General features: G+C 38.1%; 1 protein-coding gene across 3 annotated transcripts; it reads left to right on the top strand.

Annotated features, from left to right (window-relative positions):
* Positions 1–9,876: 9,876 nt before the first annotated feature.
* LOC106823129 (zinc finger protein 684) lies at positions 9,877–20,895 on the top strand. 3 transcript variants are annotated; one of them, XM_070510234.1, is made up of 6 exons: positions 9,913–10,054; positions 11,173–11,260; positions 11,666–11,704; positions 15,126–15,252; positions 15,581–15,676; positions 19,331–20,895. In XM_070510234.1, the coding sequence occupies exons 3-6, from the start codon at positions 11,690–11,692 to the stop codon at positions 20,233–20,235; spliced, it is 1,143 nt and encodes a 380-aa protein (XP_070366335.1). In that variant the 5' UTR covers positions 9,913–10,054; positions 11,173–11,260; positions 11,666–11,689; the 3' UTR covers positions 20,236–20,895. The 3 variants fall into 3 exon arrangements, with proteins under 3 accessions (XP_044626402.2, XP_044626404.2, XP_070366335.1); XM_044770467.2 differs by lacking the exon at positions 11,173–11,260 and having other exon boundaries at positions 9,877–10,054; XM_044770469.2 differs by lacking the exon at positions 11,173–11,260 and having other exon boundaries at positions 9,897–10,054; positions 15,489–15,676.
* The last annotated feature ends 1,186 nt before the right edge of the window (positions 20,896–22,081 follow it).

The raw sequence follows: 22,081 nt of genomic DNA, 5'->3' as shown, positions 1-22,081 counted from the left end.
CTTCAATCAAAGTGTAGATGACCAAAATCATCTTTTCACATATAAGAAACTTTATGAAAGTGAAAAGTGTACCAACATTTTCAGTCAGAGGACAGGTCTTCACATTTGTTGCACAGGCCATACAGGAGAGAAAGTCTATAAAAATGAACGTCAGAGTTTCATTCAGTGGATAATTATTTGCTTTGTTAACCAATATGGTAAGGGCCTTTTCAATAGTGTAAATTACAAAGAGAATCGGGCCAGCCCCATGACCAAGTGGTTAAGTTTGCAAGCTCAGCTTTGGCGGCCCAGGGTTTCGGCGGTTTGGATCCTGGGCCCGGACATGGTACTGTTCATCAGGCCATGCTGAGGCAGCGTCCCACATGCCACAAGTAGAAGGACACACAACTAAAAATATACAACTATGTACCGGGGGGCTTTGGGGAGAAAAAGGAAAAGTAAAATCTTTAAAATAAAATCAAAAGAGAATCGATAAAGCCAGAGAAACTCTTTTTTGATACATTTATATATCGCAAACTACAGTAGTTTTAGTGAACATCTTTATTGTGCCACATAATTATCATTTCTTTTTTGTGTTGAGAATAGTTAAGATCTAGTCTCTTAGCAACTTTGAAGTTTATAATACAGTATCACTGACTATAATCACTATGTTGTGCATTAGATCTCCAGAACTTATTTATCTATTCGTTGCAAGTTTGTACCCTTAAACAACTGCCCAATTCCCACACACCCCCAGCCCCTGCTAACCACCATTCTACTCTCTGTTCTTATACATTGAAATACAGAGAAATGCTTAAATGTGAAATTTGGGGAGAACATTTTAGTGAAGTTCACAGTTTCTAACCCCATAAAAGAGATTATATCTAGGAAAGTAATCTCATCAATACCTTGAATAGAGTGAAATATATAAAATTAGTATTCATGTAAAAGGGATCAGGGATGTGTACATGCAGGTTACTTAGTAGCTATACCTATATTTCATTTTCAGATTTATGTTTATATAGAAACTAATACAGTCATGCGTTACTTAATCATGGGGATACATTCTGAGAAATGCATTGTTAGATGATTTCATTGATGTGCAAACTTCATAGAGTACTTACACAACCTATATGGTATAGCCTACTAGACATCTAGGCTATATAGTACTAATCTTAGAGGACTGTTATTGACAGAAATGTCATTATTGTGGTGTATGACTATAGAAGTTTTTTTATCTTTAATCTCACAGTTTATTAGGTGCATTATACAGATAAAAATATAAATTCTCTCCTAACATACTCTCTGGACTCCTACTTAGAGACATAATTGTTTCATCTGTAACTGTCTCAATTTTCTAAATCTTGAAAATGTTACATTCAGTGATCAAGATGAGTGTCTTATCTTCTGGACCACTTCTTAACTTCCCTTTTGTTTAATTTCAAACATATTAGCCTTTGAAACTGGAAGTCATAATTCCCAGAAGTCTAGATTAGTTATTAATGACATGGGTCCTCTGTTTTAGTAGACCTTGATAATAATTGACTTAAGACATTTTTTAAATACCCAAATTGAACTGCTAGAAATGAAAAATACACTGGGTGGGATCAACAACAGATTTGACATTGCAGAAGAAAAAATAAGTGAACTTGAAGACATAGCCATAGAAGGCATTCAAAATGAAGCACAGAGAGAAAAAATACTGAAAAGGAGAAAGCAGCACATCAGTTAGCTATGGGAAAATTTAAATAATGGTCTAATACAGGTATAGTTGTAGTTCACAAAGAAAAGGAAGGGAGGGAAGACAGAAAGAATATTTGAAGAAATAATGATTTAAAAACTTTCTAAATTTGATGAAAATTATAAACCCACAGAAGCTCAATGTCCTCCATGCCCAAGAAACATGGGGGAAGTTACACCAAGGCACATCATAATCAAATTGCTTAAAGCCAGTGATAAAGAGAAAATCTTAAAAGCAGCCAGAGGGAAAAAATACATTAAATATAGAGGAGGAAAAAAGGTGACAGGAGATTGCTTGTTGGAAATGATAGAAAACAGAGAAAGCAGTGGAGCAATATCTTTAAAGTCCTGAAATTAAAACTGTCAACCTAGAATTCTTTATGCTGTGAAAATATTTTTCAAAAGTGAAATAAAGACCTATTGACATAGAAAAGCTGAAAAAATTAATCACAAGCAGATCTATGTAGAAGGAATGTTATAGGAAGTCCTTCAGGCAGAAGGAAAATGATACCAGATGGAAATCTGGGTATATACCAAGGAAAGAAGACCACAGAAAATGGGAACTACATGAGTAAATACAAACACTTTAAAAATTATTTAAATCTCTTTAAAAGATAACTTGCCTATTTAAAGTAATGGTAATAGAGTGTTTTGTGGGATTTATAACATATGTAGAAGTATGACAATAATAGCACAAAAATCAGGAAGGGAGAAATGAAAGTTTACTGTTATAAAGTTCTTTTATAAAATTATTTTTTAATCGAGATATAATTGACATATGACATTATATGTTGTAGGGTTCTTATACTCTGGTAAGTGATGTGGTATGGTATACCTTGAAAGATAGCCTGATAAGTTAAAGCTGTATACTATAAACACTAAAGCAATCACTAAAGAGATGAAATACAGATATATGCTAATAAGCCAACAAAGAAGATTAAAATGCAATCATAAAAAATGTTCAGTCCAAAGGAAAGCAGGAAAAAAGGAATACAGAATAAGTGGGAGAAATGGAAAACACTTAGCAAGTTGGTAGATTTAAACCAGTCACATCGATCATCACATTAAATGTAAATGTTCTGAAGATCTCACTTAAAAGGCAGTGATTGTCAGATTGTATGAAGAAGAAAGACCCAAATATATGCTCCTAAAAGAAACTCATTTTAAATATAAAGATAATAGGTTAAAACTCAAAGAATGGAAAAAATATATACTGTGCTAGCGCTACTCAGAAACTTTGTCAATAGAGGGTGCTGGAGGTACATTGGAGGAGGAAGATGTGATGGGTAGTTTTATGTGTCAACTTGGCTAGGCTAAGGGATGCCCAGATAGCTGGAAAAACATTATTTCTGGGTATGTCTGTGAGAGTTCTTCCAGAAGAGATTACCATTTGAATCAGGGTTCTGATGGGGTAAAGAAGATCTGCCCTCACCAATGTGGGCGGACATTATCCAATCCATTGAGGAACTGCATAGAAAAAAAGGTAGTGAAGGAAGGGGAATTTCTTGCTCTCTTTCATGCTGAGACATCCTTCTTCTGCCCTCAGACACTGGAGCTCCTGGTACTCCAGGACTTACACTAGCACACCCACTCTACTCCAGTTCTCAGGGCTTTGGCCTCAGACTGGGCATTACAAGATCGGCTCCCTTGGTTCTTGGGCGTTCAGACTTGGACTGAATTCTACACACTGGCTTTCCTGGTTCTCCAGCTTGCAGACAGCAGACTGGGGGACTTCTTAGCCTCCATAACTGCTTGAGCCAATTCCTATAATAGATAGATAGATAGATAGATAGATAGATAGATAGATAGATAGGTGACAGAGATGTTAGAGATAGAGATAGAGATGATAGAGATAGAGATAAATATTATCTCCCCTATCGGTTTTGTTTCTCTGGAAAATACTGACAAATACAGAAGTTTTCTCTCCTAGTTCCAGTGTTCTCATCTGACTGGCCTCTGGCAGGGTGCATATCTTTTTTGGTAGTGCCCCAGCAGCAAGTGGTACCTAGCTAGCTTCCCCACTTCCAACCTGCTCCAGCAGTTTCCAAAAGTATCTGGTAGTACCTCCTGATGAACAACTTCTTGCACACACCCCATCTCCAGCATTTTCAAGAGGCAAGCAGCACCTCTCCATGAATGGCTTCATCCTGTGAGTTCAGCACTCCCAAGGGCAGCTAATGAGTTGCACGTGTGCCCCAATGCACTTCCTAGCCTTTTACCAGTGACAGCTTTCCAGTGAGTCAACAACTACCCTTTCATCAAGTGGCTTCTGGGAGGCTTTCCTATGAGTCCAGTCCATGCTTCAGCTGGCTTTCCAGCAAGTCACCTCCATCCCTGCAGGCAGTTTCCTAGCAAATTTCATCGGCATTCTAGCAAGTGGTTCTTTACTCAACAGCCTTGGATTGTCAACTGTGCATCAGCTGTGGCCTGTGACAATTCAGGTAACTGTCATTCAGTGGGGATCAAACATAGCCTCACCTGAATCCCACCTTGGGAAGGATTAACCCTTCCAAGTTTATCCCTATTTGGGGTACCCTCACAAGCTCTAGGGTATTCTTTAGAGAACTTTTTATTAGCCAATTCCCAGTTACACCAATCCCCTGTTAATAATTCTTTATGTTTAATTTTCCCTGTTCAAAATACTTTGCTGTTTCTATCTCTGGATTAAACTCTAACTAATACGCCAGGGATAAGGAGGGGCACTTAATGGTAAAGGGGTCAATTTATTAGGAGCACATAACAATCCTAACTGTTTAGGCTTCTAATAATGGAACATCAAAGTGCATAAGGCAAAAACTGGAATACAAGGAGAAATGGACTAGAAAAGCCCATGATTATAGTGTGAGATTTCAATACTCCTCTCTTTATAAATGATAGAGGGCAAAATTAGTAAAAATATAGAAGAGTTGAACACCACTACCAATGATTTGATCTAATACTTATACAACACTCTACTCAACAAAAGCAGAGTACACATTTTTTTCAAGTGCACACAGAATATTTACCAAGATAAACTATGTTCTGGGCCATAAAACAAGTCTGAATAAATATATGTGGGTGTAAGTCATACAGAGTAGGCACTCTGATGACAATGGAATTAAATTAGAATTTGATAACAGAAAGATATCTGAACAATCAAAAAACCTGGAAACTAAACACACTTAAGGAACCTATGAGTCAATAAAGAAATCACAAGGAAAATGAGAAATTATTCAGATTTGGCTGAAAATGAAAACACAATATATGAAAATGTGTGGGATGCAGCAGTACTTAGAGGGAAACTGATACCACTAAATGCTTATGTTGGAGAAGACGAAAGATCTCAATTACCCACCTCAGTGTCCACCTTAGACTAAGAAAAGGAGAGAAAATGAAACCCAAAGGAAGCATAAAAAATGAAGTAAACATCAGAGCTGAAATCTATGAAATAGAAAACATAAACAATAGAGGAAAATTGATGAAACCAAAAGCTGGTTCTTTGAGATCAATAAAATTGATAAAGTTCTAGCCAGACTGATCAGAACAAAACAAGAGGGAAGTCATCTGACCAATATCAGGAATGAGAGATGTGACATCACTACAGATATTAAAATAATAATAAAGGAATATTATGAACAACTTTATGCCAATACATTTGACAGCTTAGCTGAAATAGGCAAATTCCTCAAAAGATACAAACTACTAAAGCTCTCAGGAAGAAATTTGTAACCTGAACATCTCTATATCTAATAAAGAAATTGACTTTGTGGTTAAACACTTTCCCATGAAGAAAAATCCAGGCCCCAATGACTGCACTGATGAATTCTACCAAATATTTAAGGAAGAAATAGGGGCCAGCCCAGTGTTGCAGTGGTTAAGTTCTCACGTTCTGCTTCGGCAGCCCAGGGTTTGACAGTTTGGATCCCAGGTGCGGACCTATGTACCACTTGTCAAGCCACACTGTGGCAGGCATCCCACATATAAAGTAGAGGAAGATGGGCATGGATGTTAGCTCAGGGCCAGTCTTCCTTGGCAAAAAGAGGAGGATTGGCAGCAGATGTTAGCTCAGAGCTAATCTTCCTCCCCCCCCCCCAAAAAAGGAAGAAATAATACTAAAGTCTATACAAACTTCCAGAAAACGGAAGAGGAAGGAAACTTCCCTACTCATTCTATTATGCCAGCATTACTTTGATACCAAAACCAAATATTACGAGAATATTACAAGAAAAGAAAACTACAGACCAGTGTACCCCATGAACACAGATGCAAAGATTTTAAATAAAATTTAGCAAATAGAATCTGACAATAAATTAAAAGGACAATACACCACAGGCAAGTGAGGTTTATTCCAGGTATGCAAGATTGGCTTGACATTAAAAAAAATCAATCAATGTAATTCACCATATTAATATACCAAAAATGAAAAGCCATATGATAATCTCAATAAATGCAAAAAAAAAAAAAAGAATTTCACAAAAGACACCATTCATTCTTCAGTAAACTCTTGGAAAACTAGAACTGAAAGGGAATTCCTTCAACCTCATGAAAGGCAACTATAAAAAACCTACAGCTGACATCATACTTAGTGGTGAAAGACAGTGTTTTTCCCCCAAGTTCAGGAAAAAGGCAATTACATCCCCTGTCACTATTTCTATTCATCATTGTAGTGGTGGATAGAGCCAGTGCAATAAGTCAAAGAAAATTGATAAAAGGTATCCAGATTGAAAAGGAAGAAATAAAACTTTTTATTTGCAGAGAGTATGATTGTCTACGTAGAAAATCCTGTGGAAATCTTTAAAAAGCTACTAGATCAACATTAAAAAACAAATTGTATTTCTACATAGTCACAAACAATCAGAAATGTAAATTTAAAAATACAATTTATAATATCATAAAAATTATGAAATACTTAGGGATAAATCTGACCACAAATATGCAAGGGTTGTACACTGAAAACTAGAAAACACTGATGAGAGAAATTAAAGCAACCCTAAATAAATGAGTAGATATACCATGCTCATGAATTGGAAAGCAATATTTTTAAGATATCAGTTCTCTCCAAATTGATCTACAGATTCAAGACCCTGAGCTAGACAAGTTCCATGATGCATTTATGGAGATGAAACTATAGACAATTTCACATTTATTCAGTATTCACAAATATTTACTTAGCATCTATAATGTGCCAGGCTCTGGAGATATAGTCATGAATAAAACTAAGATTCTACTCACACCAATTCCAGTGTGTCAGTCTTTTCCCCACCACCAAGCAATTCTCCAACACCAGCTGAGTGTCCTACAATTCAGCTCAATTCTGACATTATCTACCTGGTAATAGTGTCAGATCCCACTGGTTAAGGGCTCAATCCTACAACACTTCCCCTCCCACTCCCCTTCAGACACGAATTGCAAGTCCAGGTTGTCTCCTGTGCTTCTGACCTACTGGCTATAGATTGGAGGTTCCAACGACCCCTCGAGTTTGATTAATTTGCTAGATCAGCTCACAGAACTCAGAAACATTTTACTTACTAGATTACTAGCTTATTATAAAAGGATATAACTCAAGAACAGCCAGATGGAACAGAAGCATAGGGCAAGGTATGGAGAAATGGCTTGGAGGTTCCATGCCCTCTCTAGGTGCACCACTCTCCCTGCATCTCCACTTGTTCACCAACTCAGAAGCGCTCTGAACGCCATCCTTTTGGGTTTTATGGAGGCTTCATTACGTAGGTCCAAGTGATTAAATCATTGGCCATTGATTCAGCCTCTATCCCCTCCTCCTTCCAGAGGTCAGGAGTGGGGGTGGGGACTGAAAGTTCCAACCCTCTAATCACATGGTTGGTTCTCCTGGCACTCAGCCCCCATTCTTAGGTGCAGTCCAAAAGTCACCTCATTCACATAACAAAAAACAGTATTATCACTCTCATCACTTAAAAAATTCCAAGAGTTTTAGGACCTCTGAACTAGAAATGAGGATGAAGACAAAATATATTTCTTATCATTCACAATATCACAAAAACAAAAACTAACAAAAAAATATATATATATACCCTCATAAAACATACATACTATGAGACAAAGAAAGGAAAAGGAACAAGAGAACTCAAGGATGGCTCCTAAATTTTCACTTGAGTAACTAGGTGGATGATGGTACATTTGTTGAACTAGGAGAAATGCTAGATTGGGCAGGAGGGCAGGAATTAAGAGTTTGGTGTGGACATGTGACATTAGAGGTGGCTTTTAGATATCCAAGGGAAGACTTCAGGTAGGCATAAGGAATTGGGGCTTGAAGTTTGGGGAGAGGTGAAGGCTGGAGATAGAGATTTGTAAGCCATAGTCATGTAAATCATATTTAAAGCTATGGGACCAAAGGAGATCATTTAGAGAAAAACTTCAAAAAGAAAAGACCCAAGGCCAAACCTATGAGTATTCCAACTTTTGGAGGTGGAACAGAGGAAGAGTATTCAGTAAAGGAAATAGAGAAGTAGTCTTCATGAGGTGGGAGAAACTACCTTTTGTGAGATGTTCTAGAAACCAAGATAAGGAAGTATCTCAATTTTGTTGAATGCTTTTGAGGTCAAATATGATGAAAACAGAGCGAGTCTGTTTAATTATTCAACTGGAATTCCATTGATACCTTGACAGGAGTAGTTTCAGGACAGTAGTCAGGGTCAAGAAGCCAATTAAAGTTGACTGAGGAGAGAAATGGAGGTGAGAAAATGTAGGCAGCAACAAGAGGCAACTCTTCAAAAATATTTTTCTATGAAGGAAAGTTAGGAAATGGAGCAATTGCTCAAGTGGGCTATAGGTCAAGAAAGGATTTTTTAAAGATGAGATATAAAAACATGACTTTATGACATAGATTGGAAATGCCAGTAAAGTCAATGACCACTAGTATCAAGTGGACTCCTAAGTGCCAGGCAATAGGACTACATTTCCTTAATCCATTCACTCTCCCATATTCCTAAATAACTAACATTAGAATGTCAAATGCCATTGATTATAAAATACATTATTATTTTTTGTACTACTAAGAAAGACAAAAATGCTGCCAATTAAACGATGGCATGCCATCATTTCTAAGATAGCAATCACACACATGTTGAAATATGAAAAGTGTGCATTAGCATCAATGTAATACAGTATTTATTTTTTCTCTCCTCAAACCTCCAATACCTTCTCTTTATCTTCACTTTCAGCTTCCCATTTCACCAAGAAAACAAAAGCACTCAGAAGAGGCCATCCTCATTGTCCCACCAAATCTGTCCACCTATCTGCATCTGTACCTATAAACTCTGCCTCCTCTTTTATTTCAATGGATGAATTGTTCATCTCTAATGTAGAACTGAGCCTTCCGATTGTGTACTGAATTCCATTCCTTCTCTCCTCAAGAACTTTTCTTCCTGCAACTGTCCTGTCTCTCCTGTATTGTCAATTTCCCCCCTTTCTGTATGATTTTAATTAGGGTGCAAACACACTGTAATTTCTTCCATCTTAAAAAAAAATTCTGGACCCCAAATCCAAATGCAACAGCAGCATTATTTTTCTGCTCATCTTAAAAAAGCAAAACTTCTTAAAAGTACTGTCTATATATGTTTTTTCCACTCCCTCTCCTCCCATTCTTCCATCCCACTCTTACCAGACTTTATCAGACTTCCACTACTACGCCAAAATGGCATGTTGCACCAACCTCGACATTGCTAAATCCAATGGTCAATTCTTAGTTCTCATCCTTCTTGACCCATCAGCAGCATTTAACGCAGTGGATCACTTCCTTCTTGAAATATTGTCTTCCCTTGATTTTGCACATCCAAACGTTCCTACTTCTCCATTTACCTCACGGATTAAGCCTTCTCAGTCTTTGTTGGGTCCTCTTCATCTCCCTGGCCTAAGCTAGTGCATTGCTAGAAGAAACTAAACTGAGTAAGGGAAAATTATTCTCTTAGCATACAGCTGATTTAGATTTTCTGTTGTCTATCTTTTTAAACGAAAATGATATTAACACCTCCCTTTCGAAAACGACCGTGGCTCTCAAAGCAGCCCCGGAAACACCAACCCAGGAATCTCCCCCAAAAAAAGGAGAAGCCTCTGACGCCTTCCGTAAACGAGCTCCACCGGCCTTATGGGAAATGTAGTCTCCGGTTGATGGCCTGCGCAGCAGGGGAGCCTGGGAACTCTGGGTGGGTAATTACTTCCGCACACGCGCAGTGGGGCGGTAGCTGGTGTTCTGTAATCTTCAAACCAGCGCTCAGAGCAGTGAGAACGGGGGTTACTCGCGGAGTCTCTCTGGGACATCTCTGTAGCCTGGCCTCAGGCTTAGAGCCCGAGCTGGGAGCCTGGCGGTGAAAGTTCTCAGGTAGGATTCTGCCGGACTCGGGGGACGTAAGGGAAGGGCGGAGAGAAAGACAGGGACCAGTGTTTTGGCATACTCAACCGAGGATAAAACTTCACAACCCCCACGTGCGATGACTTCGTGTTTTCATGTGTGGGTCTGTCCGGTTCTGGAGTGATTCAGAGAAAGCAAGAGCACAGCTCCGCCTGCCATTCGTGGGTTCTCAGATCCCAGGTGGGGCTGGGGCGGGCTCAGTTTGCGTCCCTGCCCTTGTAGGCACAGGTGAATCTGTAGGAGTCTGTGCTTCAAACTGTACCTTTCCTGGTTACAGGAGCACCGTTGGCCCCACCAGACAACAGGAAATAATAAACCATTTCAAGCGATCTGGGAGGAAAGCATTTCTAGAGAAACTGCTAGGCACTCTTCTTAGGGCATTCTCACATCTGAATCATCTGAAGTAAATGTCTTCGTTTTGCGTATGAATTAACTGAAGCTGAGAGGTGAAGTTACTTGTCTAGACTCACACAGCTTAGTAAGTAAAAGAGCTGAGATTGAAACCTAGATGAGTTTTCTCTTAATTTCCTTCTGTTTTGCAAGAGCACTCTGCAAAAAACGGAATTGGATTTATTCTCCTTTTGAAATGTTTGAGCAATGAATGCTGTGTAAATTTCGCTTTGTTACTTTTTTTTAAAGAGTCTCTTGTTCTACCGATCTTTCCGTGGAGACCGTGTAAATAAAGCTGTGAGTCCCTCTTGTTCATTTTAGCCTTTCTAGGGCCCCAGCACTGCTGGTTAGAATGTCAAAAAGCCCAGACTGGCCTCAAGGAGATGGTGAGTTCCCAGAGAGAGAGAGAAACAGATTTGGAGTCAAAACTGAAGGCTTCGAGTTAAAAAAACAAAAAAAATGTTCCTGGGTCCTGCCTTCTCAAGAAAGCTCAACCTAGTTTGAGATCTCTTACCCCAGCTTCAGAGGAGAGACCAGAGAAAGACAGGCAGGAATGACTTCTATATATTTATTTTGAGGAAGATTAGCCCTGAGCTAACATCTGCTGCCAATCCTCCTCTTTTTGCTGAGGAAAATTAGCCCTGAGCTAACATCCATGCCCGTCTTCCTCTGCTTTGTATGTGGGACGCCTGCTACAGCATGGCTTGCCAAGCAGTACCATGTCCGCACCCGGGATCCGAACCAGCCAACCCCAGGCCACCAAAGCAGAATGTGCACACTTAACCGGTGAGCCACCGGGCTGGCCCCATGGAATGACTTCTAGAGATAGTGAGCTTCAGAGATCAGGCTTTTAGTTAGTCTTTTAACTGATTCATTATTATTTTCTTAAGGTCGATTTCTGGGAGGAAAAAAGAGGACTGGTTCAAAGGTTACCAACTTGCTGTAAGATCAGTAGGACAGAAATGTACAATATCCTTATCTAAACTCTATATATTCAAAAGAGGATCACAAGTAGAGATCAGTGCTTATAACATATGGACTGTTCTGACTTGTTAGAAATGTCATTCTCCCACTAGGTGGCATTTTCTGAGGCTGCAGTGTGGGTGATTCTGTTCTGATGGAGCAGAGTTCTACATTGCAGTCCTGGATTTTAATGTGTTTCTATTTTTTTCCCTATTTGTACTTTCATAGATCTCTGTGCAAGAGCTTCAGAAAATGATCAACTTCCAGGTAAGATATCCGTTTATTCAGTCATTCAAATCTCTGGAAAATCCACATAAAAAGGAAAGGTACACTCAGGGAAAATGTAGATTGACTAGATCAGATCCAAAAGGGAATTTAGAAAGTTGATAAATTGATAGCCAGGTCATAAGGTGTGTACGTAGTTGGAATAAATTTGAGCTGTGTATGTGTACTCAGTCTTTCTGGTGATCATAGAAAATGGATAGCCAACAAGTTAAAGTATTGGCATTGTCTATGAGGCGAAAGGAAAACAATTCCCCAAATAGGTAAAGTTTTTCCTGGCATAATTCTCTGAAGAAAATATCTTATAATGGGTTTTCATAGAGATAATGTTAGAAATAACATTCACAGCAACGACCCTGCGATAAATGTAACATCAGATTTCCTATGACTTTGAGTGTTCCCTAGAGCAAGCAGAGAACACGGTGCCAAGCAGCACTGTATGAACTCAATTTGTAAGTCCACCTACATAGTCTGTTTAATGTTCATCCATAAGTAAACCTGGTACCTTTTCCAGAGTATCCAGCTAGTCTTGAGCATTTTCTCTTCCATGTGAATTTTAAAATCAGTTTGTCAAGGTCCATAAAAGAGTGTATTAGATATTTTATTGTGATTGCATTACACTTTTAGATTAATTTGGAGAGAATTCATAACTTTTCAGTAATGAATCCTCCATTTATTCAATTTTCCTTATAACCTTCATTGCATTTTTATAGGTTTATTATTGTAACTCTTGTAAATTTCTTATAATGTTTGTTCTTACATATGATGTAAGTTGATGAGAATGGGATGGATCTTTTTTCATTATATTTTTAATCGACTGTTCTGGTGTATAGGAAAGCATGAATTTATCTATTTGACTGTATGTCAACTTACAGAACTCTTACTAAGTCAAAGAATTTTTCAGTTGATTGTAGATTTTCTAGGTAGACAATCGTATACTCTTCAAATGGAATTTTGTTTCTTACTGCCCAATATGTAAGTCTCCATTTTTTTTCTTGTCTTATTGCAATGGACTATAATTTTGAATGTAATTGCTGGCCAGAATCTTTTTTCTTCCAATTTTAATGGGAATGCTTCCAGTGTTTCACTGTTTCCTCTTGTATTCTGGTATATAGTTGTTTTTTGGTTTCGTTTTTAATCAAGTTAAGGATATTTAGCTTGTGAAGATTGTTTTCATAAATTGGGAACTTTTTTCCTCATATCCTTTTTTTTATAGCTGTCAATAAAATCATTTATCTTCTTTAATATAGCAGTTTAGAGAACTTCTAATACATTTTCCAATATTGAACTCTGTATTCGTGGGATAAACCCTACCTAGTCTCTTAACTTTTTAAACGGCCAGATAGTAAATATTTTAGGCTTAAAGACTATATAGCCTCTGTGGCAACTACTCAACTCTGCCCTTGTAGCTGAAGTAAAGGAATGGGTGTAACTATGTTCCAGGAGCATTGTAGTTACAAAAACAGGAGGACAGCCCATAGGTTGTAGTTTGCTGACCCCTGCTCTATGTGGTCTTAACTATCTCTTTGTGATAGACATGTAGCCACAAGCTTTTTAAATTTCAGTTTAAGTTAATTAAACATGATTTTAATTATTTTTTGTATCACTGTTATAGTATCTAGTAGGTCCTCATTAAATATTTCATGAGTGAATGAAGAACATATAAGCAGTATTTTAAAATAATGAGTTTTTACTCAATATACATATATTGAGAATATGTAATAATTCATATATTACAAATTGACACATTTAAAGTGTATACAATTGAGTGGTTTTTAGTATATTCACTAAATTGTGAAACCATCACCGCTATCTAATTTCAAAACATTTCCATTACCCTCAAAAGAAACCCCACACCTGTAAGTGGTCACTTCCAATTCCTCCCCTCCTCAGCCCTAATTTACTTTCTGTTTCTATGGATTTGCCTGTTCTGAACATTTCATACAAATGGAACCATACAATATGTAATCTTTTGACTGACGCAGCACAGTTTTTCAAGAGTCATCTATGTTGTAGATTCCTTTTTATTCCCAAATGATATGGCATCACATGGATATACTTCATTTTGTTATTCTACTCATCTGTTGATAGATAACCATACTGTTTCCACTTTTTGACTATTATGAATAATTCTGCTATGAACATTTGTGTACAGGTTTTTTTTGTGAACATATGTTTTCACTTCTCTTGGGTCTGTACATATTGCTGGATCATATGGTAACTCTACGTTTAACATTTTAAGGAACTGCCAAACTGTTTTCCATAGTTGCTGCACCATTTTACAATCCCACCAGCAATGTATGAGAATTCCATTTTCTCCACATCCTTGCCAAAAACATGTCATTGTCTGTCTTTGATTTTAGTCATCCTAGTGGATGTGAAGAGATGATCTCATTGTGGTTTTGATTTGCATTTTACTAATGACTAATGATGTTGAGTATCTTTTTGTGTGCTTGTGGACCATGGATGTCTTTGGAGAAATGTCTGTTCAAATCCTTTGCCCATATTTAAGTTGAGTTGTCTTTTTATTGTTGTTTTATAAGAGTTCTTTTTGAATTCTACATACAAATCTCTTATCGGATACATAATTTGCAAATATTTCTTCCCATTCTGTGGGTTGTCTTTTCACTTTCTTGATGGTGTCCTTTGAACCACAAAATTTTTAAATTTTGATGGATTCCAGTTTATCTTTTTTTGGTTTTGTCACTTATACTTTTTCTGTCACATCTAAGAAACCACTGCGTAATAATCTAAGGTCACAAAGATTTACTCCTATGTCTTCTTCTAAGAATTTTGTGGTTTAGCTCTTACATTTAGGTCTCTGATCCATTTTTAGTTCGTTTTTATATAAGACGTGAGGGGTGTAGGGGAGAGGGGGTCCAACTTCATTCTTTTGCATGTGGATATCCAGTTGTTGTCCTGGCACTAGTTGAATATTTCTAATAAGATTTTTGTTTATGTATACATTACGTCTTGTTCACCACCCGAACACTAATTATAGTGCATCCCCTCACATGTGAGCCTAATCACCCCTTTTGCCCTCCCCCCTCCCTCCTTCCCCAATGGTAACCACCAGTCCAATCTCCAATGCTGTGTGTTTGGGTTTTTTTTTTTGTAGTTTTTATCTTCTGCTTATGAGTGAGATCATATGGTATTTGACTTTCTCCCTCTGACTTATTTCACTCAGCATAATGTACATCTGAGAAAAATAAAAATTAAAAAAAGAAAAAAAGATTTTTGTTTCTCTCAAAAAGTATATCTCTGAATAAAGCATACAGTACTTATCATATGTAACTTTCTGAAACCTCAACAATGAATATGATATGATCATAAGAGGCTGCCATGATTCTCTTGCAAGTCCCCAAATGATGCACACTTTAGTTTGAAGAGCAATGTGCTGTTACAGGGATCAGTGACATTCCAGGATGTGGCTGTGGACTTCACCCCAGAGGAGTGGCAGCTGCTTGACTGTGATCAGAGAACCTTGTATTGGGATGTGATGCTGGAGAACTTTAGAAACCTCGTCTCAGTGGGTAAGGACAGTGGGTGGTAACTTTTCCGTGTAACTCAGAATGTATTAATAGCGCCCTTCCTTTAAGACTTGTGAAGGCTGTGACCATTCTGAAACATTAATAAGTTTGGTCCTGAGTTTTAGTGGTCAGAGATTCTTAATCCCCTTTAGGGATCAAGTAGTCTGTTTATGCTTCTCCCTCCCAAATGGAGGAGAAGGGTCTTTTCTGTTCTAAGGCCCGTTTGTTGTCGTTTACAGGCCCTGAGACTCAAGGAGGCAGCCCTGAATTGTGAGGTAGTTGTTTGTCCCTAGCACTTTGCCTCCAGTTCTGTGTTGTTTCCCATGAACAGGGGATCCAGTTACCAAAACTAAAGTGATCTTCAAGGTGGAGCAGGGACAAGAGGCGCAGATGGGAGAGGGAGAGAGCCCACGTTGGAGCTGTCCAGGTGAGTGTGGGAACCAGGCAGGTGGAGTCTTTGGAATTGAGATGCCGGTGGGTCAGTGAGCGACAGGCAGCTTGGAAATACTTTTCAGGAAGCACCTCTTAAAAGCCACACACCTTTGGAAGGGACTGGGTACACTTGACATAGCATCATCATCTCCCCAAATGACACCTTCCGTTTCACTGTCCCCACACAGCTGCTCTTTCTCTTTGCTCAGCTCTCGTGTGGAGGGATGTGCCTCTCCTCTCTCCTCTGGCTCCTCGCACTGCCTGTTTCAGCGAGGTCCTTGCTTTGTTCCCTCAATTCCTGCAATCCTCATTCTACCCTCCTCCACGTGACCGCAGATATTTTCCATACAGTTAGTTCTTACAATGTAGTCAGATTGTGTGGATTTGAAGTCTTACTCTACAGTCATTGTCTAACCTAATTATTTTGTAGCACTACTTTATTTATAAAATAGGGATAATATTAATCCTTACCTCAGGTTTCTTGTAAAGATTATATGAGCTAATACATGCAAAGCCCTTCAAATAGTTGGCAGGTGGTAAGTGTCCAGTATTTCTTAGTTTTTATTTCAAAAGTTTTAGTAACATTATGCTCTAATTATTTTCCTTTTTTTTAAACTCTTTCCTTTTCTTATATCATATACCCCACCTGTGTACCCGACCGTACTCATCTTTAGTCCCCCTGCTAACTTGGGGTATCTACCTTCTGGTGCATCTTTCTGCTTCACTTGGTAATAATTCTCTAACTTTATTTGCATTGGTTCCTTGCTAATCTGCCCTCACCCTTTCCTCCTACTTATTCATCTTTTGCCTCTTGCCTTCTCTTCCATGTTCTGAGCTTCTCTCCACAGGAGCTCCCTCAGAAACTTCATCAGTCTAAAGTCTCAGGTTATTTGTTTTATGCCATCTCTGGCATCTTTGCCTCGCCATCTTTCCATTCCTATAATTGTACCCAACCTGGCCTTATTCTCTGTTTTTTCATAGTAACCAATTTTTAATATTCTTCAGCCTTCACTTTCATCTTTACATTACAATAAAGGATGTTGACTGGCCCACTGCTTTGCAATCTCAGAATCTCTGTGGTAAGCGATTAGGTTTATTCCCTCTCGAGAGTTTCTCATTAGATATTATTGTGACTTAATGCCTATGATTTCAACTGTTAGTTTATCTCAGACTGAGTCAAAATAAAATTTTCCCTTTCCATAGAGCCCATAAAAGAAATATGTTTCAAATGATTAAGACACCACTTAAGAGTACTGGAGATTCCCTGGGACCCTAACTTCTACTGACGTAAACCAAATGAATTCTAACTCCTGATATGGTGTCTAGGCTATTTGTGTTCCTATATTGCCACTTCTATTTTCTGGTTTATCTTAGATGTTCTCATAAGGTTTATCCAAATTATTTCATTTTTCTTGTCACTCTTCTGACAAATAAATGTAAGTCACTCCTTTATAAGCTGTATTGTAATATTTAAATGGCTTTTTAAGGCCCTCTTTAATGTGATCCCATTTTGTTTATCCAGAATTGTCCATCTTTTCCCTATTCCATGGCAGTTGGGCTCTTTTAGTGTCCTCTATACACAATTTTCTTTTCTTCATCAGTCCTTTTGTTTCTGGGGGGCTCCACCTAACTAATATTGGCATCTATTAAGTCTGAATTCAGTTTTCTCCTCTTTCATGGTAACTCCAGCCTAGATTAATCTCTACCTTCTTTGAACTGCCATCCCAACTCTACTATGGCTCTATCATGAAAACTTGATGTATACTATCTTAGATTTTTTTTTAAAACCTTGTAGCTTTTAAGGCATGTTTTCTTGTGGTAACACTTTGAAGAGGAAGTCCTGTATCATTTTTTCCTTTACACCATTGCTGAGCACATAATGGGCATTCAATGAACATTTCATTAATTCCTTGTTGTAAAGTTAGACATTGTGGGGATGTTTCTTATTCTTTCATTCAACAAAGCTTCTTAATGTTTCCTGAGAAGGATTCAAAGAAAGTGAAAAAAAAAAAAACCCATTTCCATTTTCCAGGTGTGCAAATTGTAGTTGAAAAGGCAAAACATAGCCATATAAAATACCTTAAAATTTGAGAAGTTTGGCACATTTGTTCAATGCACAATAGCATTGTAGTTTTGTTCTAGTTAATTGTCAAAATGAATGGTTTAGGTAGCAGTGGTGACTATCTTAGAAGTTCAGAGAAAATGGAGCTTAAAGTTCAAAGTATGCAAAGGTTGGAAGTCTTTTTTTGAGAACACTGGCTCCTCCCTAAAGAGTATAAAGAATAGGATGAGAGGGGATGAGGGAGGGGAAATTAAGGTGGGGAAGGAACATGAGCAAAATATTGTAATTATTTAGTCTAGAATCTGTGGAACAGAAGGTATTTGTTGAGGACTGGTGGAATGCATGCTTAGACACCATGAGTAAATGCATTATTTTGCGTAATTTTATTCACTGGAATGATTACCCTGGATTTTTCAGTTGGTTATTGTTGGGAGAGGTAACACAGGATGCGGCTTCCCATTGGTGGAAGTGGAGAAGAAAGAAGACAGACTCCAAATCCTCTTATTTAGAACCACTCTATAAAGAAATGTATACTAAGGGCTGTATAGCTCACTATTCCTTCCGGCTTCACAGAGAAGGATGAGGCAGGGAGCAGGAGTCTGGGGGGTTGTACTAACACTCCACATGGCAGGAAACTCAGGAGTAGGAAATTATAACCCTGTCTCCCAAATTTCTTTCTCTTTTAATGGAGCAGTGGATTTGGGATTTATAGGATTTTGAAGATAGTGAAAAAATGTGACTTCAGGAGCAAAGCAGCCTTCTGGGGACTAGTTTGTTAGGCAGATTGAAAGAGGATGTAAGAACAGTACTTGTCAAATACAAATATGACAAATAGTTGTCATATATAGAAAGCTAGCTAGAATAAAAATGATAGCAAGCAGACAGAATTTGTGCCCGGGCTAAGGATGACTTGCCTTGGAATGACCCACTGGACAGTTGTGTGCCTGGGCTCACAAGCACATGTAATAATGAACCCAGCTGTGGTAGAGTTGGAGCCCTGTCTACAGACATGTTTCAGCTGTGGTTTGGATGGAGTTTTAGAGGGCTGAAAATGTAAGAATGCTCCTGAAGGGAACGGACATTGTGCCAGGTGATTAAGAGCAAAAAGAGATGTGAATGAGGGGAATAGGGAGCTATCCTGCCAGGATGGTCTAGGAATTAGGTAGTGAAGACTCTGATTCTGATCTGCCTCCTCCAAATCTAGTCTGTCCTCTGATATTTTCCCTCAACCCCCTTGTCTCTTGTTCCCCTGGTTACCCTATCCATTATTCAGATCTCCATGGGCTGTCTTCATTCTGTGAGCTAACTGTGTACCCTTGTTGAGCAACCTTTTGACTTCCTTTGTACCCTACTCACTGTACCTTGTGCCTATTTTACTGTCTTTCCACAGGTCACAAGTGAAGCCATCTGTTCTCATTATTGCCATTTATCTGCTCCCATTTCCTCTTTAGCAGTTTTATTCTTAAAGCTTAGGAGCAAGGCCAATACAGGCTTTGTTTCAGAATGAAAGACTAGATTGAAAGTTTCTTTCCATAACATATTGATGGAAAAAATTAACTAGAAATGTTTTATTGTACTTCTTTTTAGAAGCTGACTACCCGCTTGTTGATGAATCAAAGAAGAACCAGGAAAGCAAAGACAACTTTTTGAATTCAGTTTTGTTCACATTCAATAAAATTCTGGCTATGGAGAGAGTCCACGGTTATAATATGAGCACAAGTCTTAATCCTACAAGAAAAAAATCATATAAATGTAAATCATATGGGAAGAGTTTGCAACCTACTCTAGACTTACTTAATTATAATAGAAGTTATACTGGCGAAAACTCTTATGAATGCAGTGAATGTGGGAAAGCCTTCAAAAAGAAGTTTCATTTCATTAGACATGAAAAAAATCATACAAGGAAAAAACCCTTTGAATGCAATGACTGTGGGAAAGCCTATAGCAGGAAGGCACACCTTGCAACTCATCAGAAAATTCATAATGGAGAGAGACCCTTTGTGTGCAATGATTGTGGGAAAGCGTTTATGCATAAAGCACAACTGGTAGTTCACCAGAGACTTCACACTGGAGAGAAACCCTATGAATGTCGTCAGTGCGGGAAATCATTCACTTGGAACTCCTCCTTTACTCAACATGTGAAATCTCATACACTTGAGAACTCATTTGAATGTAAGGAATGTGGGAAAACCTTCAGGTACAGTTCATCCCTTTATAAACATTCTAGATTTCATACAGGAGAGAAACCCTACCGATGTATTGTATGTGGCAAAGCCTTTGGCAACACATCTGTGCTTGTTACCCATCAGAGGATTCATACAGGAGAGAAACCTTATGGATGTATTGAGTGTGGCAAAGCCTTCATCAAGAAGTCACATCTCCTTAGACATCAGATAACTCACACAGGAGAAAAGCCTTATGAATGTAACAAATGTGGGAAAGCATTTTCCCAGAAGTCAAATCTTATTGTCCATCAGAAAATTCATACATAATATTCACTTTATGAATATGAGAAAGCCTTAAATATTAATTAAATTTTATTAAATAGAGAATTCACGGTGAGGAAAGATCCATCAATTTGAATGAATTTGGAAGAGTAGATTCCCATAAAAAATAATGCCAGTCATGTTCTGGAATTGATAAAGTTTTTACAGAAAAGATCACAGAAAACATTAAATTATCAGTAATAGAGCATAGAGCTTGGAAAGGAAGCATAACTTAATCAAGGAATCAGTGAAACTAAATTTACCATCCCTGATTTTTTATTTTTATAACAGATTATACAAATGTGAGTATAAAATATGTTTATACATTATATCCATTAAGTTTCTACAGTCAATATCATCATTTTTTTCTTCCAGTCCTAACAATAATATGCAAGTGAAGAAATGGTTTAATATGTAGTATGAATTTCCGTAATATTTTCATCCATTTGCTGGCACTTTTAATGGGCGTGGCAGCGTTACTGAACCTCAGAGTCTCCTCTTATAAAACTCATTCTAAAAATGTTTTCCTATATATGTAAACACCAAAACAAAAAATATAACAAGATGCCAATTGAGAGAGAAAAAGCAGTTGATTTCTGTATGACAGTAAGTATGCATTGAGGAAAAGAAGTATTTAAGCATGTAAATAAAACATTTGCACTCAAATATTCCTGTTCTTTTTCGTTGGTGTATCTACATAAGATGTAAGAGTAGTCCAAGTAGCATTTAACTGGGGCATCATCTGTATTTGATTTTAGTAAAGTGGTGTCATGATACTTTCAGCTTTAAGGGAGCAAGTTTTGGGGTCTTTTTTTTGTTTTTTTGTAAGAAATTGATACAGGTTTAGCTCCTAGGACTGCCTGGAATTTTCCACGTGACAGCATAGTCAGCATTAATCAAGTTACAAAGAGCAAGCTTTTCTGTTTAGCAACTTCCCTTTGGAATGTGACTTTTTTTTTTTTTTTTTTTGAGATTGGCCCTGAGCTAACATCTGTTGCCAATCTGCCTCTTTTATTTTTTTCTCCCCCAAACCCCAGTACATAGTCATATATCCTAGTTGCAAGACATTCTAGTTCCTCTGTGTGGGATGCTGCCACAGGATAGCTTGATGAGTGGTGTGTAGGTCTGTGCCCAGGATCTGAACTGGCAAACTCCAGGCTGCTGAAGCAGAGCAAGTGAACTTAACTACTGGACCATGGGGCCGGACCCTGGAATGCGACATTTTTTAAGTTCTACATTCTCCCTTAAAAGGATGAACCATCCATTATTTAAGCTAGACTTTTTATCGCTGTCCACAGTATTCCTTGATAATGTCGAAAAACCTTTATGCCTCTCCTTGACTGGTGACAAAACAGCTTGACCCTAAATTCAGAAATCAAGCCTCTTCAAGTTTAAGCTCAGTTACAACTATGTTGTATTGTTTTTCCTGCATTAGCTATTTTTTGAAGAGTAATGTTGCGTAGTGATTATAAATAAAGGATAGCGCTTTTTTGAACAAGCATACCAGAACTTAAGGATCTAAATTAAATCTTGTCTACTGACAAAGAATCTTTGCTTGACCAAACTTTAGTCAGGCTCCTCAACCTTCTCCTGGGCCCATCTGTGCGCCTCCCTGTAAAATTTAGTTTTAGTGAGAAACCCCAACCCTCGATGTCTGCTCAGTTCCTCATCCTCCACCATCCAGGTGATGTCTGACCACTCTGGCTTGTCTTCAGCAGGAATTTCTTAGCTTGATTTAGCCAGAACCCCCCTTACCCCTGAGGTTTCCTCTTAGTGATTTTCCATCCGCTGACCCCTGACCCTGCTCCTTGGCTGTACATTCTCACTTGCTCGTGCTGTATTTGGAGTTGAG

This window comes from Equus asinus, chromosome 5 (genome assembly GCF_041296235.1).
Source record: "Equus asinus isolate D_3611 breed Donkey chromosome 5, EquAss-T2T_v2, whole genome shotgun sequence".
NCBI classification, from domain to species: Eukaryota; Metazoa; Chordata; class Mammalia; order Perissodactyla; family Equidae; genus Equus; species Equus asinus.
The sequence above is the reverse complement of the archived record's forward strand: the minus strand, read 5'-3'. Positions and strand labels throughout refer to the sequence as shown.